The following is a 17877-nucleotide window of genomic DNA, read 5'->3' as shown; positions in this document are numbered from 1 at the left end:
GCTCATCCACATTCGAGTGGTGGTCAGAGGCTTCAGGCAAGTGCTCCAGCTTTCATTTTGGCTCGCTGCTTCCGGAGGTTTGAAAGGGCTCCTTTCCAACGGATGCGGTTTTTTAACTGGTGTTTTGAAAAGCATAAAGAGCGGGCCCCTGAATACCTCGATATTATGGTGAGGGCTAACTTCGTCCGCAATAGGAGCTCCCCGGGCCATCTGCTCTGTCTCACTACAGACTGTCTGCAGGGTCCTTACTACTGCATGGGACCAAGGGGGTCTTCGCCGTCGGGGTCCTGGAGTGAGAAGAGGCAACAGAATGTGAAAAGAGATGCTTCTGAGACTCCCTTCAAGACACAGAAACACCCTGGGGGGACCAAAGAGGCTGTGCCCACAGGTGGCTGCCTCTTCCTGTCCTTGGAAGCTCATTAGTGGTCCAGCTCTGCCCCAGATCCTTGCCTCTTAGCTGACTAGTAACCCCGACAGCACTTTTATTCTCAGCTGATTGTCCTAATTCTAAATCTTCTCTTCGTTATAACAGTATTTACACCTACTCCTCTAACTGGGGAAAGGAGAATGGAATTGCTATAGGACAATTTTGTAAATAGACTTTAAAAAACTAGACTAAGCTAATATTTGTTATTTACACTTTATCATGTACAAGTACAGTTGGGGCTTCTAATCGGCTTCCATCTGTGTTACAGGTCATCCCCCGCCCCTATTTCGTTTGTTCCTCTATTTTAAGACTCACTAACTCCAGAGAAATGCTTTGATTACGTTAATTACAACCCTGAGAGTATCAAAACACATGGAAAAAAGCAGTGTTCACTGTCCAGTGTTCTTGGGGTTGCTTAGGTGTCTGTCACTCACCAGAATCCCTACGTGCCTTCCATTTCTCCCAGTCCTAGAACTTTAGTCTCCATGACCTTCTGAGACAAGGGAAGTGTACAGAACTCCCTGTAGGACTGTTATGGACTGAATGTTTGCACCCCAGCCCCACAGGTGTATGTTGTTAAGCCCCAGTGTGGTTGTGTTTGGTGTATTTGGAGACGGGGCCTCTAAGGAAGTAATTACGGTTACATGAGGTCCTAAGGGTGGGGCCCTCATCCAACAGGATTTGTGTCCTTCAAAGAGACTCCAGAGAGAGCGACCCCTACCTCACTCCCCACCGCCCAGCAGCCCACCACCCCACCCCACCCCTGCGCACTGAGGAAAGGCCATGTGAGAATAAAGAGATGGAGCCAAAGAGAGAGGGCTCACCAGAAACCAAATTTGCTGCCACCTTAATCATGGACTTCCAGCCTCTGAAACTGTGAGGAACAAGTTTCTGTTGTTTAAGCCGCGGGGTCTGTGATACCTTGTGACTCTTGAGCAACGCAGGTTACAGGCACCGACCCCAACAGTAGAAAATCCGCTTATAACTTCTAACTCTACACCCGGCCCTTCCAATACCCCGATTCAATCAACCACGGATTGAAAACAGCGCTTTCGATCCCCGGCTGGGAATGTGAAAATACTGTTTTCCATCCTTAGCTGGTTGAATCTGCAGATGCGAAACCCGTGGATACCAAGGGCCCGTTGTATTTATTGTTTTCAAATCTGCCTATAAGTGGACCTGCACAGTTCAAACCCGTGGTGTTCCAGGACTGACTGCACTTACAAAGCTTCAGAGCGTTTGAAGCTGGGGCCCAGGGATAGATCTGCATTTCAATAAAACTTTCAAATGTCATCCTATGTAGTGTATGCATTTAGAAACATTATTCTGAAAAGGGCTACAGAGCTTCACCGGACTGCCAATGGGATCCAAAAAATGAGGCACGAAAAAGATTAAGAACCAATTTGCCTCCTCTGGCGGATATAAAATAAACCTGTGTGCTGTCTGGGCAATAGCCTATCCAATGTTTTCGACCGTAAATCTTACCAGGACGGAATACATTCTAGTCTATACCCTTCAGCCACATTAAAACCTGTACATCAATACAGATATAGATGCGGAAGAACATTATATGCAATTTTCTAAAATATTTAATTCTAGCAGTGGGGTGTGAGAGTCACTAGATGGCATGGTATGCCCATATGTACCATAGTATTCCGTATAAGTATTACAAGTTACCATTATAATGGTGAGCTCAACGGGACAACTGAAAATATTCTCAATAATATTTTCAAGCCGGACTGTAAAAGTCCTTCCCAGCAGAGCAGAGCTGCTGAGTCTGAAATGGGAAGAACTCACACAGTTGTTGACAGTGCTTAGAGAGGCTGGTGAGTCCATGCTAATAAGTGGAATAAAGTCCAGCAACACATATTTCTGCTGTGCTAGGCACTAGCCAGTGTAAAGGAGTCAGTGGTTTATAAATAGGTCTAAAGAACCTAAACGTCCGATCTGGGAGAAACAATAATAACAATAATAAACAACCTCCAGATTTGAGACATCTCACAACTCCACCGACCTCCACTCTTACTGCCCCAAACACCAGTGCTTCGTAAAATACAGAATTGGGAAGAAATAAGCAAGCCGAGACCAAGCTTTTATGAATATATAAGTCAAACAGCCGTGAAAATGAGCTTCTGGGAGGGCTTTCCTTTGCACTGTATTTGTACACAATTATATTGACAACCCTAAATGAGGACGAGCCTTATGCATAAAGTTTATTACAGTATTGCTTTTAACAGACAAAAAAATGAAAACGATCTGTCTACCAACTGAGAAACAAGCTACCCTGTACGTTCTGTCGGTGGGGTATTTATCTAGTGTGCTGTCACGAAAATTACGATTAAAAAGACACTGTAATACCAGTGGGAAATCTTTATATTATTATATTAAGATAAAAAAAAGGAACCCCAACCAAGATGCACAATTGAAGATAGAGTATGATTATAAATTATGGGGTGTGTGGGGGGAGAAATCTCAGGTAAGAGTTTGTGGAGGGGGTGGTGAAACACTTTTTCTTTCTTTTCTCCTTCTCCTGTGTGATCCCTAGTTTTCATAATTACTCCATTCACTCAGCAATTATTTATTATGTGCCAGGCACTGCGCTAGGAATTGGAGAAACAGCAGTGAATAAACCACAAATCCTGTCCTCACGAAGCTTCCATTTGAGTTGGAGGAGGCAGAAAATTAACAAGAGAAATCCATGAAATGGCATATCAGATGATTAGAGCTCGACGAAAATTAAGGCAAAGAAAGAGAAGAAAACTGATGCTGCACTTACTTTCTGACCTGGAGGGGAAGCTACTCAGCCAGGTGTCAGGACTCGGGAACGAAGGCCGAGCTTACGCAGCGGATGACACGCAGAAAGCGCGGAAACGCGCCAGCCCAGCAGGCGGCGCTGCAGGCCGGCCGCACGGGCGGGGCAGGCTGGGAGGGCGGGGCAGAGGGGTCACGTGAGGGGCGGAGGGGCGGAGCACTGAGCCGACGCCCGATTTGGCTCCGCACTTTATCTTCAGACAGGCGGGCGGGGCCGACAACCAAACAAACGTCTTCTGAGCGTCTGGGGGCGGGGCGGGCGGGAGCGGGCTGAGTCTCCGGCCGCAGTCCCGGGACGCGTTGGTTTTTCGGTTTTTGGTCGCTGTGGCCGAGAGGCCTGCGGTCGGGCTGAGACGTGGGAGCAATGGCGACCTTTGTGAGCGAGCTGGAGGCGGCTAAGAAGAACCTGAGCGAGGCCCTGGGAGACAACGTGAAACAGTAAGAGCCGGCCAGCGGCCTCCGCGCGGGCACCTCAGCCCCGGGGCGCCCACCTGCCCGGAGACGTCCCCGCCGCCCGGGCCTGTGCAGCCTCGCTCTTGCCGGGCGGCGGGGCCTCTGGGCCAGGCGGGCCGCGGGACTCAGCGCGCTGGAGGCCGGGCCTCCCTGCCTCCCTCGGGACCGGGACTGTGCACGGCTGGGCGGGGAAAGCGCGCTTCACGCCCGAGGGCCTGCTGAGCGGGTGCAGGCCCTGTGCGGGGTGCGAGGCGCGGGGTGCGGGAGGCCGGCGGAGCCCGCACCGCGCTGGGCGGCCCGCCACGGGAGGGCTTCCTGGAGGCGGAGGCTTATTGAGCTCGAGTGAGGTGTAGGCGCTGTCGGTAGGAGCGTGGACGGCAATATCGGAAGGCAGACAGACCCTCCAGTAGAACAATAGTCACCGAAGCAGTAGCGGACATTTATCGAGCACCTTTCGAGCGCGCTGAATGGATTGTCTCATCTCATCCTCACGGCGGAGGTGTGAGCTAGGTGTAATCCCCATTGGATAGATGAGAAGACAGATCTAGAGAGGTTAGTAACTCTTCGAAAGTCACAGCAGGATAGGGACCCTTGCGTCTGCTTTTTGGCTCTGGTACCTAAACGGGGTTGCAAAGGACCCCACAGGTGCCCAGCCAGACTTTCCCCCAAGTTACCGCAAGGGACCGAGGACACAGTGGGGTCAGATGCGGAATGGCAGGGTGTAAAATCAATAATTCAGCCAAGGCCCCACCAAGCCAGGCAATATGGTAGAAGGAACCTATGAGATGCAAGGACAAGTTTGGAAATTTTCAAAACATTAATTGTTATCACAATTTTACTTTTCAAAATACAGGAAGCCGATTTTAAACTGCACATGAGAATGCCTGTGTTTGTTGCAATTAAATGCGCGGTGACATTCTACACATTGGCGTTCCTCAGTAGATGCACCCTGTCAAAGGCTATTGCTGGAGGGACGCGGGGCGAGTTTTCTCCAACACTTTCTTTCTCATCTTTCTCTTTCTGTTCTTTATGAGGGCTGGATTGAAGTTACTTACCTTGAATGTCATACGTGATTTTTGCAGTGTTCCCTTCTTGTGCAATTTTGGGGTGGCAGAGTTGACAGTACTTCTCATCCTCACAAGATACGCAGAATTCCCACGGAAGACACCTTACACACTCGTGGCCTACATGGAGCGACTCAAAGCAAGATATCATTCCTAAAGATTATTTTAAGATTATGAATGTTCGTAAATCAAACTTAGTACAAACACGAGAATTAAAATCGAATCTGTTATTGTGGCATCATTTTTAAATTTTTGGCAAACATTTATTGACAAAGAGAAATGTTCTAACTAATATTTTAATATTCATGTGTACTGTCAATCGGTTTCTTTGCTTACTTAATTAAAAACTCTTAATTATTTTAACAGGTAAAATCGACAGCTTTCACTTCATTAAAAACCATACCTTATTACTTTTGTACTACCAGTAGCATTTACGTTTTTTGAAGCACAGTAGACGTTTCACTCTGTTACATCTAGGGTGCTTACAAATATTTGAAAAGGAAGGCTTCCATACTGCAATAAGTCTGCGGACCTGGCTGGTGAGTGTGATTGACTGGTCAGAGGTGACGGTAACCTCTGTGGTCCCACACTCATCACACAGGTTTAGGGTTGCCAGTAAGTGTCGATGTTAATATTAGACCCTATTTTGTCTGTAAAAGGCTAGCACTGGCTCCCCGACATTGGTCAGATACAGACTCTGAAGCTAAATTTGGAGCACGTGTGGGATGAACCTCACTAATGAAGCAATCACATCGACCTGTGTGCCAGCAGCAGTTAGTGGTCCTGGGTGGCTCGGCAGTAGCAGTTTTTCTGCTCTTTCAACGGCTTTCACCCCATCTCCTTAAAAAGTGCTTCTTGGTTGAACAGTCTGTAATATTGCTCTACAGTCACTGCTCACATTTCCTCTGTGAGCAGTTTGCTTTGGACCGTCTAAGGGTGGTCCTGGGTAGGCAAAACCTGTAAGGTGTATGAGGAACTCAGGTGTGAGTAGTTTTCTGCTCACCCAGTGGTCCAAGGGTCCTTTCTGTCAAGTTGTGTGCCCACTTCAGCTCCTATGGAGACATCCGCTTTGCTGGCTAACTCACTGTATGCTGTGCCCAGTCTCTCTCTCTCTCTCTCTCTCTCTCTCTCTCTCTCTCTCTCCCTCTCTCCCTCTCTCCCTCTCTCCCTCTCTCCCTCCCTCCCTCTGTTCGATTTCATCTTATAAGGACACCAGTCACATTGGATTCGGCCCCCCCACCGCAGACAATTCCATTGTAACCAATTACCTCTTTGCAGCCCCTGTCTCCAAATCCAGTCCGGTTCTGAGGTATCGGAGGGGATCAGCCCCTAACACCAGGGGGAACAGTGTCCTTCCTGGGCGTGGGAGCCGATAGGGTAAACTCGGGAAAGAAGCAACACCTGTGGTTCTCAGTGCTGTTCCTGCCTCTGCAGATACTGGGCCAACTTGAAGTTGTGGTTCAAACAGAAGATCAGCAAAGAAGAGTTTGACCTTGAAGCTCATAGACTTCTCACGCAGGATAATGGTAAAATGATGACCTGGGGAGTTATTTTCCTGTTCTGAAGCTTTACCAGAATTACAGCAAATTACAGGCTTTTCACTTACAAAAGTAAAGGTTTGGTTTTAGTGGCGTGCAAATGTACTTTAATAATGCGGATATTTAAAATGAAGTGTAAAGAATGGCAGAGCAGGGGATATCCAAAATCCTTAAAAGCTGGACGTTATAAAATAGTGATTTCTTTGTGTTGTAAGTATGTTGTGCCTAACTTGTGACACTCTTCCCTTTTTCAGTCCATTCTCACAACGATTTCCTCCTGGCTATTCTCACGCGGTGTCAGATTTTGGTGTCCACACCAGGTAAGGGAGTGGAACTACTCGCGGGGGTGCCCATCCGCAAAGCCACAGACACCTCTGCTGTCTGTTCTGCGAACGACGAGGGGACATGTTATTATGTAGGCATGGATTCCTTTACAGAACCTTGTGAAAGCAGGTGACTTCCCTGGATTGACCTTGACGTTTGGCCTTGACTCCCCACTTAGCTGGATTTTAGATACTGAAGTCATGAGCCGTGAGGGAGGGCTGGGTGGTCAGGGTGAAGGGAATGCACAGCTGGCAGCTGGTGTTAGGAGAGGGTTTCCCCAACAGAGGGAAGGTGAATTACAGGGAGGGGAAGTTTGGGCGGAGCTTCTGCTCCTGGGTGTGACAGATGATTGGTGGAGAACAGAAGGGCGTGGAGAGGTGGGGAGGTGGGGAAAAGCTCAGTCTGTCACTTCAACCTGGATAGGTATAGATATAGACACCCTTCCTCGGGCCCCTAAGTCTTTGGAGCTTACGGGGTACACGTTACCTGTTTCAACGATCTTATTAATTCATTAGTCAAAAACAAATAATTAAATACATTAAAAACTTGCCCCAGGATAAAATGTATCCTGGACTCTAGTTAAAACTTGGGTTCGTAGTTACCTCCTGCTGCAGATTAAGTTGAATGTATTTTGGTTTTAAAGGGCCATGGTGATCATTTATTAAAAGCCCATGTTTCTCTAGAAATGGCTAGTATTTTACCTCGATTGTCTGAGAGAGTTCAGATAAGATCACCTGGAGCCCACTAAGTCCCCTTTGGCAGGAAGAGTGGGACACGGTGAGCATCTGTTTGTGGGGAGGGGCCTCCGAGAGCAGGCGCCGTTCCCGTCACTGCGTGTGGGAGATTTCTCCTGTTCTATTGAATTTAAATAGAAGTGGACTTCAGCCAGTGGGATCATAAAGGAAAGCCAGCATTGTGAGGATCAGATGGTACTTTTTAGGTAGGCATCTTCTGAAGTGCCACACACTTCAGGTAAGTGGGACAAAGGGAAGTGCGAACCCAGGTTGGTGGGAGTCAAGAGACTGTGGTTCAAGTGTAGTGTAGATAAAGGAGTTAATTACTGGGTGTTCTTAGCTTTCACATTTATAAAATACAGACAGTAACACCTACCCTACAGGGTTATAAAAAAGCAGACGAAAGAACAAGTGAAAGAGTACTTTTCAAAATAAAAAATGTTAAACAAATAAGGAGACTCATTAGGAAGTGTAGGTGGCCGATTTAAATTAAAGAAAAGCCTTTGATATTCGTGCATGTTTGTTATTGGTTATTTTTAAATAAATGAAGAAACATTTGGAATCTGACAAGTTATTTCTGCATCAAACACCCAAAATATATTTCCTCAAAGTGAAATTAATTAGTATTTGCTGGCAACAAAGAGGTGATTTTTATTAAAAGTAAAATATAGATAGCTCTTTGCACTTACACTCATTGTGGGGGAGTTGTTTTATTTTTCTAAGCGAGGTAGGAGAGAGGATTTGAGTACTGTTATTTACTGAGTGACTGCAAAGCGTGACACTGTGTGCATTGTCGGTAATCCTTACAGATAGCTCTTCAGGGAAGGTGTTAGCCTCTTTTTATAGATTAGGACACAAACTTCCGAGAAAACAAACACCCCAGGCCCTGTCCAAGCAGCCAGCGGGAGTACTGGCTCCAAAGTGGAACCCAACGGCTGCCCGAAAGCCCCCCTGCTCATGCCCCTCTTCCGTCGGTGCTTCCCACGCTTTGCTCCCACAGCCAAGGTGTTTGGCCATAGGACGCAGTGTCACCTAAGGGCCACTGAGCAGGAGTGTGTTTCTTTGGGAAATCCTCTAGGATTGGCCGAACCTACCAAGTGAGGCCTGGGTCTGCCCAAGACACTGAATGTGCTGGAAAGGAGGAACTTAACTTCCCAGACAGTTCTTTTTGAAACTGAGGAATTGGGAGGCTTTCTCCTCCCCGCCCCCAAAAGCTTTAAAAACGCATCCTTCCAAAAACATCACAATGGAAACAATGTTTTGCTAGGATGATGGGTGATTTTTTTGTTGTTTTCTTTCTTAAAAAAATTTTGGGGGGTATGTTTTTCAAGGGAACGGTAATGAGCTTGTATTATTTTGACTTTTTTCGTTAACACTAAGTGTTCATGGTTAAAAAGAATAGTACAGAAGGTCTTATAATGCAGTCGACCCCTCCCTAAACCTGTTCTCAAAGACAGCTAGCTTTGCTTTTTGTTTGTGTGCTGGGTCCTCCATAGCGCCTCATACATGCTTCAATCTGTTCATGGATTGGCTGATTTTAGACACCTGTCATTGTCTTAAGGCTCCGTGTTTCGTAAGATTTTCTCCACTCTTATCTTTCAGCCATTGTGTCAAATGCATTCTTTAATTCAGCAATTTCTGTAGAATCTTTTTGCTTTATGGACACGTCCTCAAACTTCTCCGAGGATACCAGTCAGAAGTGATTTGTGTCCTTTGTGTCAGCCGGCTGCTTTTTCTCTCAGACCTCTGTTTTTTGTTTGCTTAGCTTGGTCTTTCTTATCGTCGTACAGATTATCGTCAAACATCTGGTGACTCATATTTAAGAATGAAGCATAAACTAATCGTGCTTTAGAGTGAGCTGACAGGAGGCCAGGCATTAAATTGGGGTTGCCCTCGGTGCCATCATCCAGACCAAGCCCCTTAGAAACCCCAGAAGGTTTGTTCCAGTCAACTAGAGGGGAGCCGTCCATTCTCTCCCCACCTGTTATAATACCTCGTGTGGACGGGAGGAACAGGGCTGGCGGTGAACTGCCCGGAACTCATGCTGTTTAGTGTCCCACCGCGGCTGTCTGAACGGGGGTCCCTGCGTTTTTGTCTTGAGCCCAGCCTGTCCTGGGGTGAGGGAAGGGGTTTGTGTGGATGACCTTCCACTGATCTTGTTTTTAGCTCTCCTGAGCCCGCCTGGTGCCCACTGCACTCAGCTTCTCCAAAACCAGAACTTCCGATTTCTGCCAGGCAGGTTGCCTGCTCCCGCCTCACTTACCAGCCTGTTACTTAGTAGATCTCTTGTTTTGGCTAGCTAGCCTGGGTTACAGCCAACCCGCATCTGCTTCATAAGGCAGAACCTTTCCAGACCATCCTTGAAATTTGTGGAGATCTCATCTTGTCTGCCACTCATTTTCCTTGTAATCTCTGTTGTGCAAGTGTGTCCCTTAGTTTCCCCCTGTTGTCATTTTTAGCAGGGTCTTGAAAGAGAGAAGAGGTAAGTACCGTGCTCAGTTCACCATCTTGAACTAGGAAATCCTGTCCCTACTTTTATAATACTGCTGCTACTGATAAGCCAACAAAACACCCAGTAAACGTCAACTAAGAATATGAAAGGCAAATTTGTCTTCCTAAAAGAATAGTTTTGGTCACAACAAGAAAAAAAATGTGATTTGAGAGAACTTAGGATTTTGTGTGGAGAGTTTAGAGAAGTAGAAAGAGAAGGTCTGGATTTAAGTATTTATAATTTATTTTCATTACTAGACCGTTCCATACTTTGTTAGCCCCAAATGAAATCAGGCTTAGCAGTTATCGGTTGTCATTATTTTCTCTTATGGTTGTTTTTCTGTCTCCTAGAGGGTGCTGGATCTTTGCCCTGGACCGGGGGGTCTGCAGCCAAACCAGGAAAACCAAAGGGAAAGAAAAAGCTTTCTTCTGTTCGTCAGAAATTTGATGTAGGTTGTGCTTCAGTAGACCTTGGTAATGACTGAGTTAAGTACAGGCGTGATAGAATTGGCTTAAGTTTTTAAATGAGTATTAAAATACTGGTAGTAGAGTTGGTAAAAAGGGGGGAGGGGGACATCCTTTAGGGAGAAAAGGTGTTAACCGTTTGTGAAGTTGGTGAAGGTTTCAAAGACTTGTCAGTCCAGGTGCCTGAATTTGTATAATTCTAGTTTGTTACTGCATAAATAGTAATTTGTTACCATTAGCACCTGATGATTTTTCAGTGATTCAGGAACTGTGTCTGGGTCCTTTCTCCTCCTAAATGTTTTTCCGGAAGGAATGGTGTTTCTCGGATTGACTTCTGCAGGCCGCTGGCAGGGTCCTGCTGGTGGCCAGCAAGGCCCCGAGCCTTCCCGGGGTCAGAGAAGTCAGGCAGGCATTTGGCTGTAAAGTTTGTAAACATGAGAGTAACTTGGCTTTTCCAGTTTCTATTTAGGGAACAAAGTGTCCCCAAAGTATCCCTTTTATAGATTTTGACTGGGTCTTGATAGCTTTATTGATTGACATCAGCAAACATTTCTACTTTTGCTCTGTGTTTTATGTCAATGATTTTCAATCTGGAGGCTATAGTATCTCCAGAGGGGCACACTTGGCTTCCACAGGCATATTCGGTACAAAATGCAGTTTTTTACCTGGAAAACGGAAAAACAAGTGTTGCTGTTAGAATACAAACTTCCAACAGGGACAAGCCTTGTTCGCTCCCAAATCTTGTGTGTTGGGCTTAAGCAGAATCCCCACGGATTCTGGAGAACATAACTGGGCTATCGGGATCTCCCAGAGGGAGGCTGACGTTTTGTGAGGGGAAAGAGGTTGAGAAAAACAGTTTTAAATAATTGGTATGACTACGTCTTGGAAAGATTCTGTATTGAGAATCGTAAGGAGAAGAGAATAGTAACTAAATGGTTACACTGCACAGCCTTATCTTGGAGTATTTTTGTTAGATCTGTTATGTTGCTTAGCTGAGCTTTAATTAAAGCGTTCAGTATACATTTAAATTTTTCAGAACCTGCTTACTTACCCGTAGACTTAACATGCTCCGACTTGTTTGAAAATAGTTTGATGTTTCTCCATCTCCCTAATTGTTATGTTTAGCACAGAGCTACCTATTCTGTGGTTACCCAGGTACTAATTGATTAGAATAAACTGCTATGCATACTGCCATTACTTCCCTTAATTCACGTCTTCTTTAATACCATGTAATGCACGTGAATCCGTGACTATTTGTGCGCAAAGTTGCTTTTTTTCTTTTTAATCCCTGTGGTCTGGTTTTGGTGGCGTTCTTCATTTGTGGGCTCTCAGGCGCCAATCCACTTACTTTTGTTTGTGTCTTATTACTCGCCACTGTAATGAATAACTTTGAAAAGTTTTCTTACTCGTAGCATAGATTCCAGCCTCAAAATCCCCTCTCGGGAGCCCAGCAGTTTGTGGCAAAGGACCCCCAAGATGACGATGACTTGAAACTTTGCTCCCACACCATGATGCTTCCCACTCGGGGCCAGCTCGAAGGGAGGATGATAGTGACCGCGTACGAGCACGGTCTGGACAACGTCACCGAGGAGGCGGTGTCCGCCGTGGTCTACGCCGTGGAGGTGGGTTTGCTGGGGGCAGAAAGAAGTTTCACCGGTTGCATGTGACGAGTGCGTGTGTGGTTGAGAGTTGGTACTGTGGGAAAAGATCCACAGTGTCACTCTGATTGCAGAATTGTCATCACTGACATTTTCTTTTGGGGGGAGAAACACATCCCATTGCCGACGGTTGCCTTCACTTAACATATGGAGCTTTCAGGAAGGTTACTTTGACATGACACTTCCACTTGATCTGATGCGTAATTTGTCAGTGAGGGAAGAGTTTTGAAGGGAAACAATGAGGGTGAGAATGCGGAAGATTCCAGTCACGTGTTTGTGCTGTGGGCGGGCGTTCGAAGGGTGTTCCACGTGATGTCTGAACACTGGTTGTCTCACCACACTTTCATTCATGCACTCATTGTATTCACTGAGTTATCTGACAAAATAGACACTGGGCTTCATGGTGCACAGGTACTGTCAGGTGACTTTGGGTCATCTTTCAATTCGCTGGGTCTCCGTGTCCTCACCTGTACCTCAAAGTTTATGTTATAAACATGAAATGAATCTGTGTGTGGAGATTATAAATTGTACCGTGAAGTCGTGACACGAGATGATCTTACTGGTATAATTGAAACGCCAGCCCTGATCCTGCTACCCTGCTAGTAACGGGAGGCTAGGCCTACTTCTGTTTCACAGACGTCCTCCACCCGTTATTACTTGGCTCTCATAAAGGTGAAGAGATGTGAAATATCTCATTTTTCATTTCCTATATATTTGTTGTTTATGTGGCTTCTGAGAGAGCCATGGTTCTTTTAGTGCAAGGATTTCAGTAGATTTGGCAACACAACCAGTAAATCCTAGATCTTGAAACTTTTTGTCCCGTTTTAAACCAAGTTTCTTTTTAAAAATGTGTTTATTTCTGTGCTTTTGTTTAAAGGTATCCGAAAGTTATTTTTGGGAGTGAGGAGACCATTTAGAGATACACAAACTTCTTTCATAACTTTCATGTAGAACAAGCCCAGCTTAAATAGAGCTAAATAAAAACAGCGCGTGTCCCTCATTCCTACACCCCTCCCCTGCCCCGTCTGGTCTGGCTCTGTGGCTCGTTAGTGAACATTCATTCATTTGGTTCCAGCCGTGCTAGTGTGTCCCGCGTCTCCATCCACCCAACGCCAATAAAAGTATTGGGTCAATGGATATTTTACGATTTGCTTTTAAAGAGGAGTTCATGCTTTTTTCTTTTTCTCTCTCTTGTTTTTACAGAATCACCTTAAAGATATACTGGCATCAGTTGTGTCGAGAAGGAAAGCTTACCGGTTACGCGATGGTCATTTTAAATATGCGTTTGGTAGTAACGTGACCCCACAGCCGTACCTGAAGAACAGCGTCGTGGCTTACAACAGCTTGATAGAAAGGTACAGAAGTGGCTCATGGTTCTGTGTCGTCCTCTGCCCTGCGATACGCCCCTCTGATGTCACAGATCATTGGGAAATGATTGCTTGTTGCGTTTCTGTAAGTCTAAGGTAGAACTTTTCTTTTATTGTGCTGGACTCGTGCGTGATAGCTAGCGAACTCTGTACCAGAAGCGAAGGTGCAGTTTGGCTGCTATGTGTGTTCAGTGTGATGTCCCCCATTCTGAGGACGAGTGCCCTTGGGCTCCTGAGGGGCAGCCCCTGCCTGCTCTCCTCGGAAGTGTGGGCTCTGGTTCTTGGGTCAAGGCAGGGTTCCTTGGTGGAGGGGGGAGTGGTAGGGGTTTCTCCAAGCCCTCACCTGGCTCCTGCCGCTGTAGCTCGACACGGTGGCCTGTGCCGGGTGTCATCAGATCACGCGTGGCTCCCTGCTGTGCCGAGCTGGGACCCCTGTCCGAATTCCACTGAGGGCTCCCAGGACCGTCTGTGAGGTGACCTGGATGACCCGTGGGTCGTCTGTTCTACCCCTCCGCCTCCCTTTCTACCCCCACCCACCAAAAAATTTTTGGTCCGAATTTTAAGCTTTTGGAGCGGGGGATACTATACTTTTCCTCGTGGTAACTGAAGTGACCGCATTTCCCTGAGTGCTGGACTTCGTGTATCTGGTTATTTAGGGAGAAGAGATAAAAAGATGACAGGGAGACGCAGTTCAGAGAAGAGAGTGTGATTGGGGAGCAGGCAGGCGGGGTGGGGGTACAGAAATGTCAGGGAGGGGCGGAGGCGCTGTGATGGGACAGGACACGGGTCAGTCTGAGAAGTGGTGTGGCCCCGCCCCGAGGCTCCCCGCAGCGCCCCGAGCCCTGCCCTGCCTCTGAGGGCCCACGCCCCCAGGGCCCACGGTGAAGCCTCCACAAACTGGGCTCCGTTTACATCCACTTCTCCATCTCAGGCAGACATATCTGTTCGGAATTACTTGTAAGGGATTCTTCTGTAGAGGAAATCAGACTCCACAAAGTGGCTGCTTGGAGTGGTGGCCGCTGGCCTCCCTCCCTCCTGAGCCGGGCGTGAGGGCTCCTGCCTCGGATCGCACCTCCTTCCCGGAACAGGCTGCCTCTGTCGCGGCTGAAACCCACACTGGGGCCCCCCTTGCCCTTTGCTCCGAGTCTCCTCCTCTCGGTTGCATCACCTGCCTCGTGCTCTTCCCAGCTGTACAGGTTCTCCCCCTCTGTTGATAGGAAAATTATGCCTCACCTCCCAGCGGTTAGTATATCTGGGTCCTATTTTGGGCCATTGGCAAGATCTGGATTCATTTTCCCCACCCTCCATTTCCGCCTGTGGCTTCCTCTGTGCCGGGTCTTTTCTGGCTTGTTATTTCTGATCCCGTCGTCCTCAGTACCATCTGCCTTCCTCTCCAAGTCAGTTGTCTTCCATTTCCTCTTTCTTTCATTGAGGTCTGTTATTGTTTCCAACTAGAAGGTCTTTCAGGGCAGGAAGCAATTCTGGCTCAGTCTCCCGAGCCGAGCGTAGTTAAGTATGGAACTTTGTGGAGGGAAGAGGGTAAATGTAGCTGCTGTACATTTTGTTTCCCGCCAGGCAGAGGGGCTGCCTTTAAAACGTTAAATGACAAATTTGTGTGCGCACTCGCTGAAAATCACTGGGTTTCTACTTCATTTTCAGATCTCTCTCGTAAGATGAGGATTCTTGTTCTCTAGCTCCCGTCCCTCCTCTAGCCGTCCAGTTGTCTCCTCCTTCGTTGCCAGGAGTGTTTCTAAAATACTCTGTTTTCAGCCCTCCAGCCTTTTCTGGTCCCTGTGCTGGCCAGAACCCAGCTTGCCACCCACCGCCCGACGACGCGGAGCAGCAGGCTGCGCTCCTGCTGGCCTGCTCTGGGGACACCCTCCCGGCGTCTTTGCCGCCAGTGAACATGTACGACCTGTTTGAAGCTTTGCAGGTAACTCTGGGCTCTGCAAGGTTTACCTAGATTGACAGCTAGGCCCCAGGTTTCTTCAGGTCGACAGAGATGAGGGAGTAGCTTTCCCACTTCCTGGCTTTATGTGTCTCAGTTTCTGTTGTCTGCTATTAACGTCACTCATCAAAGCCTCATTTTTCAAATCCTGGGCCTAGGGGTCCCTCCTAATTTGCCCACCTCCCCAACGAAAGCCAGAGAAGGAAAAACACCCCCTTGTTTTCTTATTCCTGTTTTGGAACCTTGTTATTGCCTAGTTTCTCCTCGGCTGGTTTGGGATTCGTTAGGTTCTGGTTTCACGTTTACAGGTTTGTATGCTGGAAAAGCCAGTACCTGCAGTGTAACGAGCCCTGCTCGTTTCCCTCCCAGGTGCACAGGGAAGCCATCCCCACGCATACTGTGTACGCTCTCAACATCGAGAGGATCATCACGAAGCTCTGGCACCCAAACCACGAGGAGCTGCAGCAGGACCAGGTCCACCGCCAGCGCCTGGCCGCCACCGAGGGGCTTCTGCTCTGCTGAGCCCGGCGAGGGGGTGCATGGCCCTCAGCACGTGGATGGATCGTTAGAGAACGGAATGCTTCCTGGGTCCACACTTTGAGACTGAAGTGTATAGTGTAAATATAACCTTTCCTATGGAAATGTGACATGGAGTACCTTTTGTGTTGCTACTGTGAAGCCATTAATACAAGTCTGATTTTGACAGTGACCCCTATGTGTGTATGTGTGTGTGTTCCCATTACGGGAGCAGAGGCGGCACTGATGAAATCCTGGGCCTGGAATGGAGGTGTTTAGGCCCCGGAGGTTTAGCGTCGTATGGCTGCCTGTAGGCGACCGACCTCCTAGAACTGTTGTAACTTAGTCCCCCACATAACTTAGTCAGCAGTATGTCATCTGTGTGTTCAGTGCCACCATCTGTTCTGTACCTGACACGTCTAAAATGTCTGCCTTTCTCCTGAAGAACCGTGTGCCCTTGCATTTTGAAGTAACCTACACAGTGTTCAAAGTCAGACCCCTCCTTTAGTGGTCAGTTTAATTTTTAACAGCTATAGGTAGCTCCCTAAAAATGCATCACAACTCCATAGAAAACATGACTTAGAAATGCTGTGCTGAAAGACAAAATAAAGTGTTTTGCATTAAAAAACATCAAAACTCTTGGAATGTTATTAACCTCATAAAACGTCTTCTCGTAACTCAAGCTCCTTTCAAAGAGTTAATATGCCCGGAGACTTTGGTCGGCAGCTTCATCTGTTAACTGTCTCAAGCCCGTGTGATCACACTGCAGTTACGCTCGGTCGTCTCCCCGTTCCTATGAAATATATTCCTAGCCTTTCAAATGACAAAGTGAAAATAATTTACATTTGGCAGTGTTTCTAATAACCAAGTTTGTTCTTAGAGATACGCTGCTTTTTTCTCCAGAGAGTGTTGGTGGATGTATAGTTGACACTTGAACAAGGAGGGGGTCCGCCGACCCCAGGCACAGTCAGAAATCCACGCCTTATGACTCCCCAAAAACTCAGTGTCCCTCGGTATCTGTGGGGGATTGGTTCCAGGACCCCCCCACATGCACACCCCCCCACCCCTATATAATGGTGTGAAATGGTACATACAGTCAGCCCTCTGGTATCTGTGGACTCCCAACCACAGATCTTAAACAGCACAGGTATTTATTGAGAAAACTACGTGTATAAGTGGAGCCCCACGCAGTTCAAAGCCGTGATGTTCCAGGGTCACCCACGTTACAGTGGGTTTCTGTGGGTTGAATAATATACGTACCAACATGTACACATGGTTTGCTGTCTGGATCTGTGTATTTGATTTTGTGCTTTAAACATGACAAACAAACCTTTTGGGAGAAAACTTTATTAAACAGATAAGGAATGCTGCCTTCTACAAAAATATGAAAAGCCCTGCGTGATAAGACCTAGAGACGTTGCAAAAGAATGTACTAGATGAGGAAGATTAAAAAGCTGGTTCCAATTAAGGTATGTCATCTCCTTTTGTGATACGTAGATTAGGACTAAAAAGAAAAACTAAACAGTTTCAGTTGCTAGCACCAGTCTAAAAGGCCCATTAGCGGTTCAGATGAGATAACCCTTGAGTATTTTAGTGTTTGGAAGAATTGGAACCAATATGTACCTTACTGTAGCGGTTTTGTCTTGGACTGTGTGTGTCCTGGGCCGTAATGCTGAGTCTGTGTTCAATTTCATGCGTTCCATGATGCAGAGGCAGCCAGGGGCCTCAGCCATGTCCTGCTGCCCATCTCAAGGGTGGGTTCCATCCAAGTCCAAACAGAGAAATTCCCCAGGGCCCTCTAGGACCTGACCTAAGTCCCCAGTCACCTGCTCAGGTGGCACCATGCCACACCAGAGGGCTCCCTTGGCCTTGCGTTTAAGGCCCACACTCCAAGGGCAGGAAGGTAGAGAGATTCTTAGGAGGGTTTTCAAGAGCCCCCTGTAAGACGTTCGGACACCTCGGTTCCACCGAAGGCCGGCTCCAGCTCCGGCACCACTGCCACCTGTGCGATCCTGAGTGAAACCATGAGTGCTTGTTATCAAGTCTCACATCGAAAAATCGTGAGGAACAAAGCCATCGAAA

The 17877-nt window shown here is 47.3% G+C and overlaps 1 protein-coding gene across 1 annotated transcript; it reads left to right on the top strand.

Moving 5' to 3' along the window:
* The first annotated feature begins 3494 nt into the window (after window positions 1–3494).
* TADA1 (transcriptional adaptor 1) lies at window positions 3495–16423 on the top strand. Its single transcript, XM_033093736.1, has 8 exons — window positions 3495–3676; window positions 6190–6281; window positions 6548–6613; window positions 10193–10290; window positions 11719–11928; window positions 13168–13319; window positions 15102–15264; window positions 15649–16423. The coding sequence occupies exons 1-8, from the start codon at window positions 3603–3605 to the stop codon at window positions 15799–15801; spliced, it is 1008 nt and encodes a 335-aa protein (XP_032949627.1). The 5' UTR covers window positions 3495–3602; the 3' UTR covers window positions 15802–16423.
* Window positions 16424–17877: the final 1454 nt, after the last annotated feature.

This window comes from Rhinolophus ferrumequinum, chromosome 22 (assembly GCF_004115265.2).
Source record: "Rhinolophus ferrumequinum isolate MPI-CBG mRhiFer1 chromosome 22, mRhiFer1_v1.p, whole genome shotgun sequence".
Lineage (NCBI taxonomy): Eukaryota > Metazoa > Chordata > Mammalia > Chiroptera > Rhinolophidae > Rhinolophus > Rhinolophus ferrumequinum.
The sequence above is the reverse complement of the archived record's forward strand: the minus strand, read 5'-3'. Positions and strand labels throughout refer to the sequence as shown.